At 39.1% G+C, this 17,414-nt stretch overlaps 1 protein-coding gene across 1 annotated transcript in view; it reads right to left on the reverse strand.

Moving 5' to 3' along the window:
• Positions 1-17,414, reverse strand: part of iars1 (isoleucyl-tRNA synthetase 1) — a 55,684-nt gene that overhangs the window by 10,745 nt on the left and 27,525 nt on the right. Inside the window, exons 15-26 of the mRNA XM_069690912.1 lie at positions 16,104-16,177; positions 13,888-14,082; positions 13,488-13,574; positions 12,475-12,558; positions 10,153-10,297; positions 7,866-7,986; positions 7,382-7,473; positions 6,822-6,899; positions 6,067-6,188; positions 3,822-3,924; positions 2,909-2,992; positions 65-239 (exon numbers count right to left, since the gene is read on the reverse strand). Coding sequence (XP_069547013.1) covers positions 65-239; positions 2,909-2,992; positions 3,822-3,924; positions 6,067-6,188; positions 6,822-6,899; positions 7,382-7,473; positions 7,866-7,986; positions 10,153-10,297; positions 12,475-12,558; positions 13,488-13,574; positions 13,888-14,082; positions 16,104-16,177 — 1,360 coding nt within the window. The remainder of the gene's footprint in view (positions 1-64; positions 240-2,908; positions 2,993-3,821; positions 3,925-6,066; positions 6,189-6,821; positions 6,900-7,381; positions 7,474-7,865; positions 7,987-10,152; positions 10,298-12,474; positions 12,559-13,487; positions 13,575-13,887; positions 14,083-16,103; positions 16,178-17,414) is intronic.

Raw genomic sequence — 17,414 nt, forward strand, 5'->3', positions numbered from 1 at the left:
ACATCGTTGTGATTTTAGAATTGGAAAATATGACTTCGGAAATGAATTTTTTGCACAGTTTTACCCGTCTTCTGGAAGGCCTCGAGTTGTTCGTTGGTGAGCTCCTTGATAGAAGCGGTGATGGCTTTGAAGGCCCCCTTTAGTCTCTTGCCCAGCACCATGTGGTCTGGCTCGGCTCTCAGGTGGATACCGTACTTGTCCTTGTCTGTTGAAAGCGTCAACTGTCGCACATTAAGCTCCTAGGGGATTAAAAAAAATAAGCACACACTATGTGTTAGAAAAAGTGCAGTCACTATCTTATATTTACCTGTAAAGGTCTTTAATATCACAAGTATAGAGAGAAACAGTCATCTGTCTGTATTCAAGAGGCTAATAATTAAATTTGTCATTTGAACAAAATAGAAAAAACATAAGAAACACAACTTAAATTTAAAACTGAATCACAAACAATCTGACATAAAAGTTAAAAAGTTGAATTACTGCAAGAACGTATTGCAAAGAGTAAATAAACATTGATCACACAAAGTCATTCACTCATCGAGCGAGTCAGCCATGAAATCAAGTAGTCAGTGAGCCAGTCAATCTTCAAATCTCAAATAACCCATTTCTCCTATTCAGTCAATATTTCTGCCTTTCAATAAAAAAACCATTCTTTATTCTAAATGTGGAGAGAAATCTGTGATCAATTCATATCTGCTATAGCAGTAGAGATACTATTTGGCCGCTCTGGAACCCACCGTGACCTGCCACCCACAGCTTCTTTGAGTCAATCATACTGTTGCAGGTTGTAAGTGAGGCTGAGTTTCAGCATAGTTGACTTTCTGACAGAGAGCACAGCTAAGCTTGTGGGCTCAGTAATAAATTTAAGGGCAGTGTGGGGATGGAAACAGCAGCTCGAACATTTAAACGGGACTCAATTAATGCAGAGATTCCACAAAAAAAGAACACGTTTTATCTCGAAGGTTATTATGGTTTTGTGTGTGTGACGGCAATATACAGTAGGTTAATGCATTACAATGAACTGAAGCTTTGCTCAGCTCAAACAGAAACTCATTCAATATTCAACAGAGCATCTTGAGCTCAGCCGACAGTGGAGTCATCAACAAGCTGACCAAAGCTCAAATTCAGATGGCCGTCTCGTTCTGTGACGAGCCTCTTCCCTCTGAATGTAAGGAGAATAACTCGCATTTCTTTTCTTTTTTTACTTAAGAAACAGACAAAAACTGCCTTGTGTGAAATAGTAATTTGCTGCTTCCTGCCTTCTGCAGTCATCTTTAAAAAAAAAAAAAAAAAATGTTGTTCAAATGAGAAACATTAGCACAGGCCACAAAAGTGGTCAAACAAATGATATATAATGTCATTATTACAAATCCAATTATTAATAATCAGTTTTACTGTCCAATCGGCCCACAGATCCCTTTGGCTGATATTGGCTTATCACAGAGATATTAGTATCAGCGTATATATTTTCCAATATGAATACTTTTTTTTTACAGAACATAATGCAGAAAAAGGTGCTCAGAGTTAATTAGTAATTGCTCTATTTGTTTTTGTTTTTTTATTCAAAGTTGTTTATAAATATTAAATTAAGTTGTTGTTAAGTTGACCATTTCAGTACACTGATGTAATTTTGGACCATGAAGTTTATCATTGAAATGTAAAATATTCTGGCTCTATTGCATATTTTTGTCATAGGTGTATATATATAGACAGGAATTTTTTTACTTCCCAATACAGGTATCGGCTCCAAAAATGTCTCGGTTGAGCTCTACAGTTTCACGGGCACTACTTATAGGTTTAAAGAGTGTGTGGTTGTTGGGCAACATAATTTAATGGGAACTGACTGTTAAGGCGGTTAAGTGGTGGAAAAAACCCGGAATAAATTATAAAGAACTACAAGTTTAATAGTAGTAATTATAGAATACTAATAAAGGGATGCCAAATAAAGAAACGGCTTTACTGAAATGACATCACACACATTCAGAGAGTTTGAAGGTTCTTCCCTGGGCTGAAAGACCTTAACTGCTCTCAATTCTGATCAAATAAACCTTGTTTACTGAAGGGACGCGAGACGCTGGCGAGGTCAAATGTTTCCCCCACCAGAAATGAAACTCAGTGAGAGATAAGAAGTGGCTAGAACTAAGATAAAGCTTGCAGGGTCCCACAGAAGGTTGCAACACAAACCCTCTCGACACATGAACCTTAATCCGTTGAAGTTGCATCAATGTTCCCCAACACCTTCGTATGGGATTAAGATCTGGAATCCAACTTCCATCTTCGACACATCAGTAATTTCTCATCTTAAAACAGTTGAATTTCAACAAACAGCTACAACACTGTCTGCGTGAAGACAGTAAGGGAACTTGCTTTGTTATTTGAATATCAGGACTAAGCAGACTGGACAGGGCCAGTTTAATGGCTTCCTGCATTTAGAGACTGACAATCAGTCTGTAAATCTCCTCAAAAACACCCGAGTGAATCAGTCAATGAATCGATATAAAATCAATCAATTTATCTAAAATACATATATTGTATGATATGGTCTTAAAATGTATTTTCCTTTTAAGAAATTCACTAGGTGGGTTAATAAAAAAAAATCCAAGGCACCTGCTTCACCTCTTCTTTTTTTTTTTTTTTTTTTTTTAAAGTTTCTCCTGAAATTACAAGTTTAATAGTCCTCATCAAAGCGCAGTAAACCAACAGAAATCGATTTCAGGGAAACAGTCTGCGGAAAAAAATGAGGAAAATGCCTCTCCTGCCTTTACTCATGTAGAGCCCCAGTAAAATAACTCTGATTACTCAGTTTACCAAGACAATTTCAAGACCCCCCCCCCCACACACACACACACACAAATATATGAGGAGTCTGTGTATGAATAAATAAATAATACATAGTCAGTTTACTTACTTCCAGGATGTATTTCTGCAGGGACTGGATGTCTTTCAGAGCCTCTGGGTCCTGGTGAATAACCACCACCTCCTTCAGTGGGTACTGAAACACACACCAAAAAGCTAAAACATTGAACCACATCAAGCTCAGAACATTCAAAACACAAAAACAAAAGTACACGTAAAGCTATCTGATATTTGATATTGCAAATAATTAATTTTAGATGTCAAGTGATGTGTTCATTCCAAATTTTGGAATAGTAGTCTGACAAATAAACATTAATTTGCCTTAGTAGATCATTTCAGAGTAGAGACCATGGTTCTCAGGAAATGAGATCTGATTCAGGATATGACTCAGACCTGGTCCAAATTAAACTTGTTTGATTGGGTGGCTTTGTTTGACACTACTTGAAACGCAAATATATTTGAACATTTCAGGAAATCTGTAGACTACATCGGATCAGGTGCTACTGATTGACTGGAACTTTCTTTTTCCTTAATCAATGCATTCCTGTTTGGGTAGGTCGTCAGGTCTAATTTAGATTAGATCAATCTTTTTCCCTCAAGAGTGTCTATTCCAGAGCTTTTAAGCACACCACAAGAGAAAGACAGTGGATGATTTCACTGATAAAAAAAAATGTAAAGTGTGTTTAAAGCCCAGGACGTTTATACATGTTTAACCCTCCCAAAGAGGAAGACCTCCCCGAAAACGAGGGAAAGGCCTTGAAGGAGAAAGAACTCTAGAATGCTGCATAATAGAATAAGGACTTTAAAATGGCCCTGAAACATTATGAAGGAGCAATTCAAAACGACCCTACCAACATGACTTACAGTAATGTTTATCTTTGTAAATGAACCATACGTTAAGACTGTTTCCAAGTCTTTTTCTCTTTGGATCAGTGTGAGTGGATGTGGTAAAGGCGGTGCTATACCTTGACGGGCAGGGTCTTCCTGTCTCGGATCACTCTGCCCAGCTCAATCACAGACTGCATCTGAGAGACAGCGCTCTCAATACGATTGTCAATCAAATTCTTCCTGAAAAAAAAAGAGACACGGGACAAGAAATTTTGAGTCTAACCAATACTGTTAGTAGCATTAACATATCCACCACTTCACAGCACTGACACATAGTGAGTGAAACAGTGTTTGTATAACTCCTAAACTCAGCTGTTTTGATCACTTGCCTGGACAATTTAAGCTAATAGCGAGGGTGTGATATGACCTTGGTGCCTTCTTATAATAAAAGTAAAACATATTGGGCTAATTATTCTGTTTTCTGTGCATTTTTACAGTAATTCCTCATCTTCAAGTTAGTGGTGATTTTGTAAAATGGGTGATCTATTGAGGAAAATGGAGTAATAAGGCACGGCAGGGTCTGTAACGCATACGGAAATAAAGACTGAACCATCAGCGTAGCTCTGTTTAGCACAGGAACATCCTCTAATAAGGTACACTGAGACTTCCACCGCTGAATTCAAATTAGAGCTGCACAGCCACTGATAATCACATAACGATATTATCCCTGACTCTCTGCAAGCACACCGACTGCATGTGTGTACCTGCGCAATGCTTGTTCATTTACTCGTGCAGTATGCTTCTCCAAGTGTGCACACAACACCGGAGTAAAATGAGCGGAGGAGGGACGCCAGGGACAGCCAATCATTTAATTAGGTGATTGAAGAGCAGCTGTTCCCACTGCCTGATTGGTGGCTGACCTTTGGGAGGAGGGTGAAGTAGTCACATTTGACAGCAGGAAGGACAAGCGGCTAATAAAGCAGCAGCACTGAGGGCTGCTGAAGTGACAGAGGAGATTATATGAACCATTACACCAACTGTTTTTCTTATGCTGAATCAAATGGATATTTAATCAAGTCAAAACGTTTTTTTATAGTTAAAAGATGATGCAATTAAGTTTGGGTAATTACAAATTTCTCCCAGGCATTATAAAACTGATCAGCCACCAAGACACACATCTTACTGAAGTAATGGGAATGAAATGATCGTATTTTGTGAGCAATATCCGTTCACAGAGCTATTCTGAAGGTATTTCTTAGTCTTTTCTAAAAGTGCACAGACTCCTATGGCTGTCTAAAGAGAGAAAGGAAAGTTACTACCCGAAAAACTGGAAAAGGATTAAGCTGATTCGTATGAGAAGATATCAGTGAACTGAATCAATCTGACAAAAATCAGATACCACAGAGCAAAATGAACCCGAGGAACAGCAGGAATGAAGAGACAGATTGTTCAAAAGCTGTTGTGAAGCCTGACAGTTTTCTAGAAACCACTGTGTGGACCCGAAAGCTTCAAAGATTTCTGCTCTTAGGAGTTCAGAGTGTGATACAATTGGGGTAAAGCAAGGCCACACACTCTGGCTGAACCTGATTAGGCTTTAGATAAGCAGTGGATATCCTGGGAGAGAAGGAGCTAACACAAGGGGGTTTGCTGTGTTTGCTGCAGGGTACTATGTGGCAACAAGGACTATTTAACCCAGATGACCCTGGTTCAATTCAATTGGTCGAAAACCAGCTTCAGTAGGAATCGTACTTGCGGAAGACTCCTTAAACAAGCGATATTGATAGCTGTAGAGGCGAGTCTGTACATGATGCTGTGTTGTAAGAGGGGGTAAACAACCAATCCTCTAAAGAAATAAGTAATGAATGATTTTTATTACTGATTTAAACTTATAACAACTGAATATTCTGCCACTTGGGGCTCGCAGAAACGAGCTGTAAACACTGCGATATCACGCCCTCCTACAGGTCATATAATAGCAAACAGTAGCTTACAGACACAGATACAGAGCAACTTTAAAAATCATTTGGAGTCATTTGTCTTCAAAATTCACTTTCTAAATTTAGCTCCATTTGAGTCTCTATCAACCTCTGAGGGCACTGTAGCTGCTAAATGACCCACTATGTTCACCAGCAATTTACCAACTTTGTGCTTATGACATAGACAACGGTGATAAGAGCAGTGAGAGTGAAGTCAAACCGTAACGTTTTGAGGAGTAAAATAACAACAAAAAAGAGACCCAAAATCTGAAAAGGCTCTGTAGAGCTCAGGGCAGAATTTTCCATTTTTGTTGTATCCAGTTTATTTATTGTTAAAGTTTTGATGATAAAAACAGTGGCGCAAAGCCATCAATTCTTCACAACTTTATTGAACTGATTTTCTAACCTGACTTGAGGCAGCATTAGATAGTGGATGCTGCTGGTGTCCTTCTCCTCGACAGAGGCGGGGTCAATGAGGTGACGCAGATTATGGTACATCACCTCTGTAATGAAGGGTGTGAAGGGAGCCTGAAGGAAAGGAGGGAAGGAAGGAGGGAAGTAGACATTGGAGAGAAAAACAAAAGAAAGGAGGATTATTAGATGATTTGCACTGTAGTTAATTTACATTTTCCGACATCAAGGTCTAAAAGTCAGAAGTGAATTTCTTTCTCTATCTTTTCCCCCCTCAAATTATGCAAAAGTTCAAACACATTCATGCCATTGTGCGGTTACTTCTGATACGATTCTCTTTCCATTTCAACCATGCCCAATTAATTTGTGTTGCTCAAAGCTGATCTGTATTGATTTGGGTTAGGCTAACTGCCTCTTAGCGTGCCTGACATGCAAACATCTTCAATGTGTTATAAATAAAAACTCCTACTGCTCATGCATTATTCATGGCCATGCCGGCACACAAACACACCTCTCCCATACCAGCGTTATGCCTTTGTTTCTGGCATACACAAAAGCAAAATCTCACCACAAGAAATTTCTCTCCCCATACAATCTCTCTCCTCTCTCAGTGTCTCTCACACACACAACACGCGCACACACACACACACACACACACACACACACACACACACACACACACACACACACACACACACACACACACACACACACACACACACACACACACACACACACCGAATGACTCACCATCAACCTGCACATGGAGAACAGAACACTGAAGAGGGTTTCCAGCGCCCACAGGCAGTCCTCAGTGCCACTCTCTCCCTACAAAGTTCACACGCACACACACATCAATAAGTTCATTCCCTTTGGAACAGTAAAAAGATAAAAATGCCCTCGCAGACAACAGCACATGTATCCTCTGTCAAAGTCAAACAAATGTTCACAAGGAGGGCTACAAACTCATTGCTTTAACATTTGCTAACATGGAGGATGTAAAGACATTTAACAGGAGTTCAAAATCCTCATTGTTGTTTATTAATTGGATGTTACTGTATTAGTTTAATACATATGGTAAGTTTGTATCCTGTAATAAACACAAGAAAAACTGTAAAGAGTAGTATCATCTATAATCCTATTTATTCATTTTAATACTTATAGCTCATTTGATATACATTTATATGAAGGATATGTCACCCTTTGGACTTAGGAATCACATTTATGCTCATTTGCAATTAGCTGAATCTGCTTCACAAAACAACAAAATTAGCATAGAATAAGCACAAGTTTAAAACTTGTGATCTCACCTTCAGGCGGCGTCTGTTGGTCCTGACGTACCAGTTGGTGAGCATGTCCACAAACTTGACCAGGCGAGGCACAACGGTGTACAGGCGGTATGCTGTAACCAGAGACAATCGTCAGTTTAATTACACTTGACACAGAAACAGCATGACTGAGCTGCCAGTAAGCATTTATCTTAGGATATGAAAGAGTCTTCTTCTTTGCTATTGTAAAGATTAGCTCAGTGTGTGTGTGTGTGTGTGTGTTAAACATATCATTGAGATAAACAGTAAAGCTTTTAACAGTTACATTGTGAGGACTAAAAGTAAGACGCCATAACATGAATCATTCAATTTGAGGGTGAGGACTTTACATGGGTTAAGGTTAGGCAAGTAGCAGTAAGGGATAAGATAAGTTGGCAAATTTAAGTCAGAAAGTAAGCGTAATTTGAAGTGATGAAAAGACAGTTCCTGTGTGTCTGTGTGCGTGCTACAAGAATGCCTTTCTCACCACCCATCTCGGCCTTGAAGAACTGGATGAGGGACTGCGTGAAGGACTGAATCCATTTGTCCATGATGTTGTTGCTCTGCTTCGCCATGTTTTCATTGTACAGGAACTGAATGCCGTCCTCCTAACCCATGAATACAAACAGGCACATAAAAAACACTGTTCGAGAGAAGCATAATCACCAACATTTTCACTCTCCTTATAATTTGATTTGATAGGCACAAAAAGGACACAATAGTCACTGATGTGAAGAAACTGAAACTGGATCTAAAACCTGTTTTGCATATAAACAAGAAAAGTAATCTAATTAAAAAATCAAATTTATTGTCATTTTTACAAACATGTCTAAGTGAGGCAGAATGAGAGAGCGTTTCTCTGGAATCAAGGTGCAAAAAACGTTCATACAGCACAACAAAGTCCCTAAACCAGGATACCTGAGATGTATGAAGTGTAATTAAAATAGTGCAAGTTAAAAAATGAAAAAATAATAAAACAATTGTAGTGTCAATTTCTAAAACAAAATACAATCAATACATTTGTACAGTAATAACACATGCAAGTTAAGCCACAGCTACCATTACCAAATATCATTAAATATTGACGTGCGCCATCTACAGGCAAGAAAAGCAGTTGCTGCTGCAGTCTTGACACTTGCGCCACCTACAGGTGAACCATGTTATCTGAAGTTTACGCTACATATCCACACATAAGGATCTTTTTTTATAGTTCAAATAAGCTTAAGAGGACGTGACCCCTATTTTTGCATTGCCCCTCAGGAACTGAAGATGGTCGATGGTATTACACCGTTTTGAGGGACTTATTTGGCTCCTAATTCTGGGTAAGAACTCTCAGTGGAAATTACACATTTTGAGTGATGCAAGTGTTCGTTCATTTGTTGGACATAATGAGCCAATGCAGCACCGACCGTCATCATGGAAAATGTTAGCTGTGTAAACAACAGCTCTTAACGTTAACCTGAAAAAAACTGAAAAAGGGATCAAAACACGGACAAATACACTGCTGTTGTTGTTGTTGTTGTATGTCGCGTGTCATCGCTACACCAACCGCTGGCCTGCTTACGTCATTTCAGCGTTTATATTGGCGGTGCGAATGCAAAAAGAAAAGCACTTGGGGTATGCCGTTCTCAGGAGAACTGTTCAGTCGGTATGCTGTAAGCACCTCTGGTTATTTAATAGTCAACTGCTTCTCCAGACAAGTACCTCTATAAGCTTGATGTTAAAACTGTTCGTAGCGTTTTACAAAGGGACATAAACAGTTAATTCATGTATAAAATTGCCAAAAATTGAATCTGGCATTTTATTATTTGTCAAGCATTTTTGGTTGAAGTTTGGCATTTTTGACAGACTTGACAGAAGAGAGATGACAGGGAATGCAGTTGGAGAGGTTGGTGGCACAACAAAGGTTTCAACCTGGATACGTTGCAGTGCATGGTGGCTGCCTTAAACCTTTAGTCCACAAGTGTACCTGAGTATTTGGCATTTTTGCAGCCACACGTTGAATTTTAACGACAGACTGATTTGTTTGCCTGGTGTTCTTTTAATCTTGTCATCTTTTTCAGCAATGGTTTAATGGCACCGAACTAAAGCTCAGCCTCACCAACCGAGCCAACGCCTGATGACAGTAGTGGGTGGAAACGTACATGAATTTCCATGTTCTTTTGTCACTTTTCTGGAAATTGTATTAAACTTGGATGCATATTTGGCTACTGACAGGTCTACTGCTGCTGCTATTACTCTCCCACGGGTTGGTGTAAAACTAAACATGATCAATAACTCCCAAGCTGTCCAACATTCTCACTTCTTTTTTAGATTTACTGATACAGCCAGTGGCAGCTGATGAAGAACCTTCGAGGTGGAGCTGTGCCATATCGAGCCACTTTCAGTAACTCTTCCAACATGATTTAATTCAAGGTGTCAAACAAATGCAAATTAATGCAGCCCAATTATCAAAAGCACAGGATAATTGTTTAATGCGCTCAGCAGAATAAATCTTGTCTATGAGTTTATCAAATTGGGCTGAAATACACAGACATCAGTTAACCAATGACACGGGGACATTGAGGGGAATTATTTCAGCCTGTTAGTACAACATTAATTCATTGAACCAAGAAGAATTTCTGTTTTGCACCAGCAATTACCAAATAATCAACTGGGTAATTTCAAGCAGTATTGTCAATCAGTGCCTTGGTTTTTTTGAGCAGGAACAGTTGGAAGAACACTCCAGGAGTTGTAGAAATAATGACTTTAACCTCTGTTCATTACAAATGTACCTTCTGTAGCCTTTGTACGTTCTGCACCAGGAAGCGATAGGCGTTATACCAAGGCAGGAAGACATCCTTCAGCACATCTCGCACGCCCTCCTCTTTGAAACGCAGGTTCTCTGCTCTCACCACAGGAGAGTTGATGAGGTACAGTCTATGGAGAGAGACGGGGGAGGAGTTGCTCAGTATGTGTGTGCGGTTTGATTATGAACGAGTAAGAAAATGTAGTGTGGACATTGGTAAACACATTTCCAAAGAACAAAAGCTTAATGTGTACTTGGTGAATCTGAGTGAACCCACAAAAGTTAAACCTGTAGTCTAACTATAAAAATACTGTTTGTCAAGTCCTACTTAATAGGCTCTGCCATAGCCTACCATGTTGCTACTGTGGTGTTAGTAAAACGGTGGGTAAATTGATGTTTGATCAAATAAAAGGCGTCTTCACCCCTAGAAACAGAAACCTTTTGCGAACAGAATTTCATTCGTTCAGCCAGATAACATTTGGAAAATCTGAGAGAGATCACACACGATTGAATTATTTTAAGAACATTCAAGATAGCATAGGGTTAAACCGGAGGTTAGCCAGTTCAGCTGGAGCCACGCATGCTCTACCTGTATGACCTGTATGTATTCATCCAGCCAGTGCGGGAAATGTCACCCTGGAAACGGTTTTCTCCTCAAGAGATAGTTCAACTTTATTAAACTAAAATCATCCATGAAGGAAGAGATGGCAACATGAAACCGTAAAGTAGCAAAAAAGTGAAAAGGATTTGTGAACAGAGCAACTTATCAATAATAATTTATGACTTTACAATTGTTATGTTATAATGTGTTTTTTTCTTTACAAATGTATCTGTGCAACATAAGGATTTTTTTCACCATTATATAAATGCTTATATAATGACGGAGTTTCAAGCTAAACCTGATGGATGGGACGCAGTGGTCTATAAACTGTACAAGATTTAGGTAAAATAGTCTTTTTCAAATTATAAACTGCAAGAACATTATTATCTCTGTCTCATGCCACAGCGCAGGATTAGTATTTGGGCCAATAAGGTTTATTTCAGTTATTTAAAGCTTGTTACCACTGAATTTTTTTTTAAAACTGTAACCCAATGTGATGTGGGTATGCAAGCTGTCACAATTGCTCCATTGACTTCTGTTAAAAACTGAAACCATTTCATAACACACAAGCAGGCAAATTACAATCAGCATTGAGAGCACATGCCTCTGAGAGCCCCTGTCGGCTAAAGGCTACATTTGAGCTTCAGTATTTAGTTCATCCAGAGGACGCAGACGTGCAGTTCAGATTTTGTTGTGAAAAGCTAACACTCCTCTCTATGGACACCAAGCAAGTTCAACTGGACACTTGCATGAAACTATTAAAAGACAGCTGTTTGGAAAGTTGCATTTTCTTAAGGTAAAGCTATTCAGCTGTCCAACATGTCTGAATTTGATTTACTTTATTTCGGCTAAATGTCCACCTATGTTCTGTACATATTTTGGGCCAAAACCTATTTTTACCAACATCAGGCATCACAATACAAATTAATCTCTTTCCTCCAGTACAGCCAAACAGAAATACTGCTGACTAATTATAAACAAAATAATGCATATCAAAGTAATATACTGTGGCAGGCATCAGTACACTGATGGATAGAAAAGGGTTTTTTGATTCTGGCAGAGAACCGACATGATGCAAGTTCATGCAATAGGCCATGAGTGATTTTAATAGCAGCCACTCTGAGATACATTTGAAATAAAATGCCGAACAGACATGACCATCATCTGCTCAAATATGTTTGGGCACCTTGACAAACACAGACAATAAAGAAAAAAACAAACATTAGTCTGTACTTAGGTCTGTCAGTAGTTCACACTGAATTTATTAATTTTTGCTTCAAAATACCTCTAATGTCTACACTGTAAGAAAAGCAAGAAAGAAAGAAAAAAATGGTGGTCTTGAATAGAAACAGATTGTCGCCTTTTTTTTCTTTATCTCAGCAGCTCCCTTCTCATCATTGTATATGTGAGCATATGGTGCAACTTCATAGTGGTTTATTCATTAGGCCATATGGCCATAGCACTTTCTGCTCAGGGCAAAGGAGAGAATGTATGAAGCGGGACACGTGTATGTATAGTATGCCCGAGCGCGTGTAAACTGTATGTAGGACTGGGACAGATCCTACTTATGTGTAGATAGCGATTCAGACCTTTTAAAACCATGCTTGCTAATAATATAAGGTGGGTTAGCACACAATCTCGCCATAGGCACACAAGCATTTACACTCTGGAAACACGCACTCGCTCACATTCAAGCACAGAGCTGACCTGAGGGCATCGGCTCCATATTTCTGCACTATCAATGCCGGGTCTGGGTAGTTCTTCTTGCGCTTGCTCATCTTCTGTCCATCGCTGCGGGAATAACACAAGCAAAGACATTAATGCACATACATATGCGTGCACGCACAAGAGCGCATGTTGGAAACCATGCACTTGGTATTCAAATTAGTCGAGTCCTTCCAGGTCAGCAGGCCTGTGAGCACAGTGCTGCATTTAGACCCCGGGGCTGAGGACAAGCAGCTCGGTTGAAGAGCAGCTCTGAGGGGCTAAATGTTACAGCGCACATACAAGACTGATTATGAAAAGTAGCAGAAAAGGAGGATGAGTAGGCAGGTAAGTAAGCGGGAAGAAAACTAAAACAAAAACTGTGGTGAATAGGAGCAAAAAGTGGATCAGTGCATGCATGAGGAAAGAAAAACAAAATGGGGCAGAAAACAGCTGAGAAATGTGCTTGAAACTGACAGGAAGGATAAAGCTGGCAATATTGTGTATTTGCTTATTGTCAACGAATCCCAAAACACAAACAACTGATCCTACTATTGAGCACAGCATGTGTTGTCAAAGTTTAATATACAGCAGTGTATTCTTTCCTGCTGTAGACCTCCACTCTTTTCTGTTGCAGACATGTTCGTTCATCACTTTCAACATGAGTGCTGAGGTTTATTTTGAGTCAATCCCACATACACCTTCTTGCTGCCATAAATACTCCTCGGCACACAATTCTAAAGCTGAAAATACTCCCAAATGCACTAACAAATCTACCATTTAGTCTTAAAACTGCACATGTGTGACCTGTTAGTGAACATTTCCACCTTCAGAGGAAATGAATGGGCTTGGAGCTGACAAACACGGATAGGGTAAGGAAGCTGTAAAATATTAGAAGACTGTCACACATCTTTTCTTGGGAAAAAGAAAGCAAGTCTTATCCTTGATGATGAAAATAAATTGTCTTTGTAGATTAAAGAAAGATGAGGGAAAGTGGTTTAAGTCAACGGACTAACCTGGCGAGCACCAGTCCGTTAACAATGACATTTTTGAAGGGCGGTTTGCCAAACAGCGCAGTGGAGAGCACCAACAGGGTGTAGAACCTACAGCAGGACACAAAAGGAGAGTCGACAAGGTCAGGCTAACTATGAATCTGAAACGGTTCAGTTGTCCCCTGAGATAAAACTGAGATGTTACACGCAGATTTAATACGAATCCATTCAGTTCAACTTTAGAAACATTTGAGGAACACACCCATCTGCCTCTCCGTTGTCCATCCATCCATTCATGCTCTTCTCTCGTCATTTCCCTGAATGAAATGCGTAGGGAGGCTCGCTACGTCTCTGCTCTTCACCTGTCACACTCTTTCCATCTAACCTTTCCTCCCATCTATCCACTCATTCATTCACAGTTTACCATCCTCTGGTCTGGTCGATGCCTTCAGCGATGAAGTCTGCCGGGAAAGTGTCCTCAAACTCCTTCCTGTTTTCGAAGGGGTAGTGAACCTGGGCGTACGGCATGCTGCCACTCTCGAACCAGCAGTCGAACACCTCGACGACCCTCCGCAGCACGCCCTTACCGCATCGTGACGGGATCGTCAGACTGTCAATGCTGGGTAGAGAGAGCGTGGACAGCAGGAAGGAGAGAAAGAAAAAGAAAGTTGAGACAGACGGAAGCAATAACAGTTTTATTAATACGTGTCAAGGGGGAATTTCTTTAACATTTGTACACTATATAGATTCACAGGTCTATAGGCCTTTGGGCTGCAGTCCAGAATAACGATTTTATAATCCTTCACTGCGGAGAATGAGGTTTAGGAGGAGAACGGTGTGTCATGTTGCGCTGACACCTCCAAGAATAAGCTTGGGTTATTGCTTTGGGTCATAAGTTACACACACAAGGATATGGATTAATTTATTACATTTACTGACACGCTCAGATTCAGCTTATGAACAAAATCAGAGTTTCCTATGCTGAGGAAAATAGATGCACCTGAATGTTGTTGTAATTACATGTTGTATGAAATGCCAAATAAACCTATTCAATGTTTTATGGAAAATAGCATGCCCTTATCGGTAAATGAATACAACAACACATTATCAAAATAAAATATCCACAGAAAGTTGATAAAACAAGATTTACTTTTCTTTATCTATAATCTTTTTGATCTGCAGCAATACTCTTCTACTTTTCAGAGCCTTGCTTATGTGCCAATTAAAGGAAGGTAGTGTTTAGCTGGAACTTTCCAAAGAGAAGTGAGCTGTTGAGTATAGTTTGAGTAGCTTAATGTGTCATTTTTGCAGGTTGTTATGTGTAAGATTTTTTTTACAAAATGTTCCACAATGCAGGCACAGCCATTACCTTCAGTATCAGGCCACTCCACATTTCATAATGTGGACTGATTACAGTCTGCCCAGAGGAAGTGATTCATGCATCTTTTATTTTTAGCAAAAGAACTTTATTGCTTGAATTTTCCACCAGAAAATCAGCTGAAATTCCAGTATAAATTAACTGGAAAGGGAACTGCGGAAAATGATGGATTTGTTTTTTTTAGAGCTGACATAAACCCATAAAAATCTACTCAAGTTAAATGTTAGTCAACTAAGACACAGTCATGCAGTTAACTCTCAGTATGCTGTCTTAATAGCGCAAACAGGACATGTCCCCAGTTGGCTGGTATACAAGTAGTCATCCTGCCAGCTACAGCTGCTCCTATACGAAACCTGCTAGCAGTCATGTAGCTCTAGTAAGCCTCGAGCACCACCTATTTTGTGAGTATGCGTGGATTAACTCTGTTGAGCTATTTTTAGGTGTGACTAGACCTCTTCAAACTGGGTGCATGGACATGGGAATTTAATAATGAGCCCATCTAGAGAGATGCAAGAAATTAAAAGACAGGTTATCTAAACCTCTGTCTCACTTTATGAAAGTGCAAAACTAAATCGCTGGCATGCACCTGACAGTGTGGCATAAAGACATAATTAGGCATTACTTAAACTCAGAGAATCTAAACCCTCTCTGATCTCTTGTTTATGCAACCTAAACTTATAACTTTTGTTATGTAACATCATCTTAATTCATATGCATATCAGACCATTATGGGAGTCGCATGCGACATAACCGCAATGATTTACAGTTAAAGGGAGTGAAACACCGCAACTTCCAATTTCAAACACTGCAGACATTTCAAACATGGTTTTACACATCTGACAGACTGCTTCAGAGCTGATCAGCTTCTCTTCCATTAGGGGAGTCCATTTTTAATCTTGAAGGTTGCTAAAATCAATTACATTACTTTTATAAATCGTGCAGACCTGTATCGAAACCCAAGCATTGAAGCCTGACGAAAGCAACCTCTTCCTCACCCATCAATTAAGAGATGGCCAGCCCCACGGAGGTGATTAAACGTAATTAGCAGAAGAAGACCGGAAGAGTAAAGTGATCTGTGCACCACAGCACACGTCTGGTTCGAGCAGACAGCTCACATTAGAGGAAACCAGCACACATTTAAAAATAAATCCTCACACACATACGAACACAGACACTGAGGGCATCCGACCGTCAAGGCAGCAACACTGAATAATATGTTCAGGTGGGTGGCTGCTCATCTTGGTGCTTCATCAGTGACTCACCTTTCCCGATGCAGATCAGTTACTTTGACTCCGGTCAGCTCCTCCAGTTCGGCCATGGACCCAACACACACCACCTGATGAGTGCGTGCGCGCGCACACACACACACACACACACACACACACACACACACACACACACACACACACACACACACACACACACACAAACAGAGTGTATTTTCAGTAAGCAGTAGCACAAAACCGTATTAACAGTAAACTCAAATAAGGAAATTAACCATTCGTGCTAAAGTCACATGATTTGTCAGGCAAAACTGACATTTGCTTCTTCCATCTTCTCAAATGGTTAAAATAAACTGCTTTTCTCTCTTTTCTATCATTATGAATTGATTGGATATTTGTATGTTTGTTTTGTTTGCTCAGACAAGACTATCCTCAGTTAATTATCTTGATCTATGTAAAATAGTGTTTCACATATTTGAGTAATTCTCTGTAGTTTACACAAGTCAAATGTTGATTAGAAATAATTGTTCAACATTGCAGTCCTGGGAACAATACACCAAGAAGTTTTGTGGTGTAGTTGAAAAAGAAAATATTTTTGTTGATAACATACAGTTGGCAACACAAGGATCTAACATTTAAAGAATTCATTCTTTAATTTAATTTAATCTAAAGGAACAGTTCAATATTTGGAAAATAATTAACAATTGTTTACCACAATGATTAACAAAATGAACAACAACTGCAGCTGTATTAACTACAAACAATAGGTAATGCATAATATATACATTGCAGTGAACCAATAAAAAAATGTTTGTGACTTCAATTCCGATATCAGTATATCAAACAAAATGTTGTTATCTAATACTTGTGACAAGGATATGTAATAGGGACAGCATATTTTACAGTTTAATAATTAATTCTATTATCCAAAATAACATCGTTGCACTGAAACAGTAAAATTCACTGGGAATGTAATTATTATTAAAAAAAAATAACTAAACATTAAAGAAAAAACACACAAATAGAACAATTTCAAAAGGAATCCAAGCATCGTTTTCTGCTTTATGTTTAGTAAAAGGTTACACTCATATTGGACAACATATATGCGGATACCAACATATCTGTGATAGCCGAAATTGGCCAACTGATAAATCAGTTGGGATCTAATATAAACCACAGTTGAAACTATTTAGATATAGTTAAATAACTGATTTGATAATCAACTGATTTGATTATTTATTAGTCTTTTTATATATATATATATTGCAGAAATGCCAAAGGTATAACATTTGCCTGTTCTTAGTCATAGTAAACTGAAGTTGCATTAGAAACAGAAGTTAAAAGTAGGCC

The sequence above is a fragment of the Brachyistius frenatus genome, unplaced genomic scaffold (genome assembly GCF_029030835.1).
Source record: "Brachyistius frenatus isolate BFR_SWC_R1_liver_20210118 unplaced genomic scaffold, ASM2903083v1 Contig_10, whole genome shotgun sequence".
Classification (NCBI taxonomy): Eukaryota; Metazoa; Chordata; class Actinopteri; family Embiotocidae; genus Brachyistius; species Brachyistius frenatus.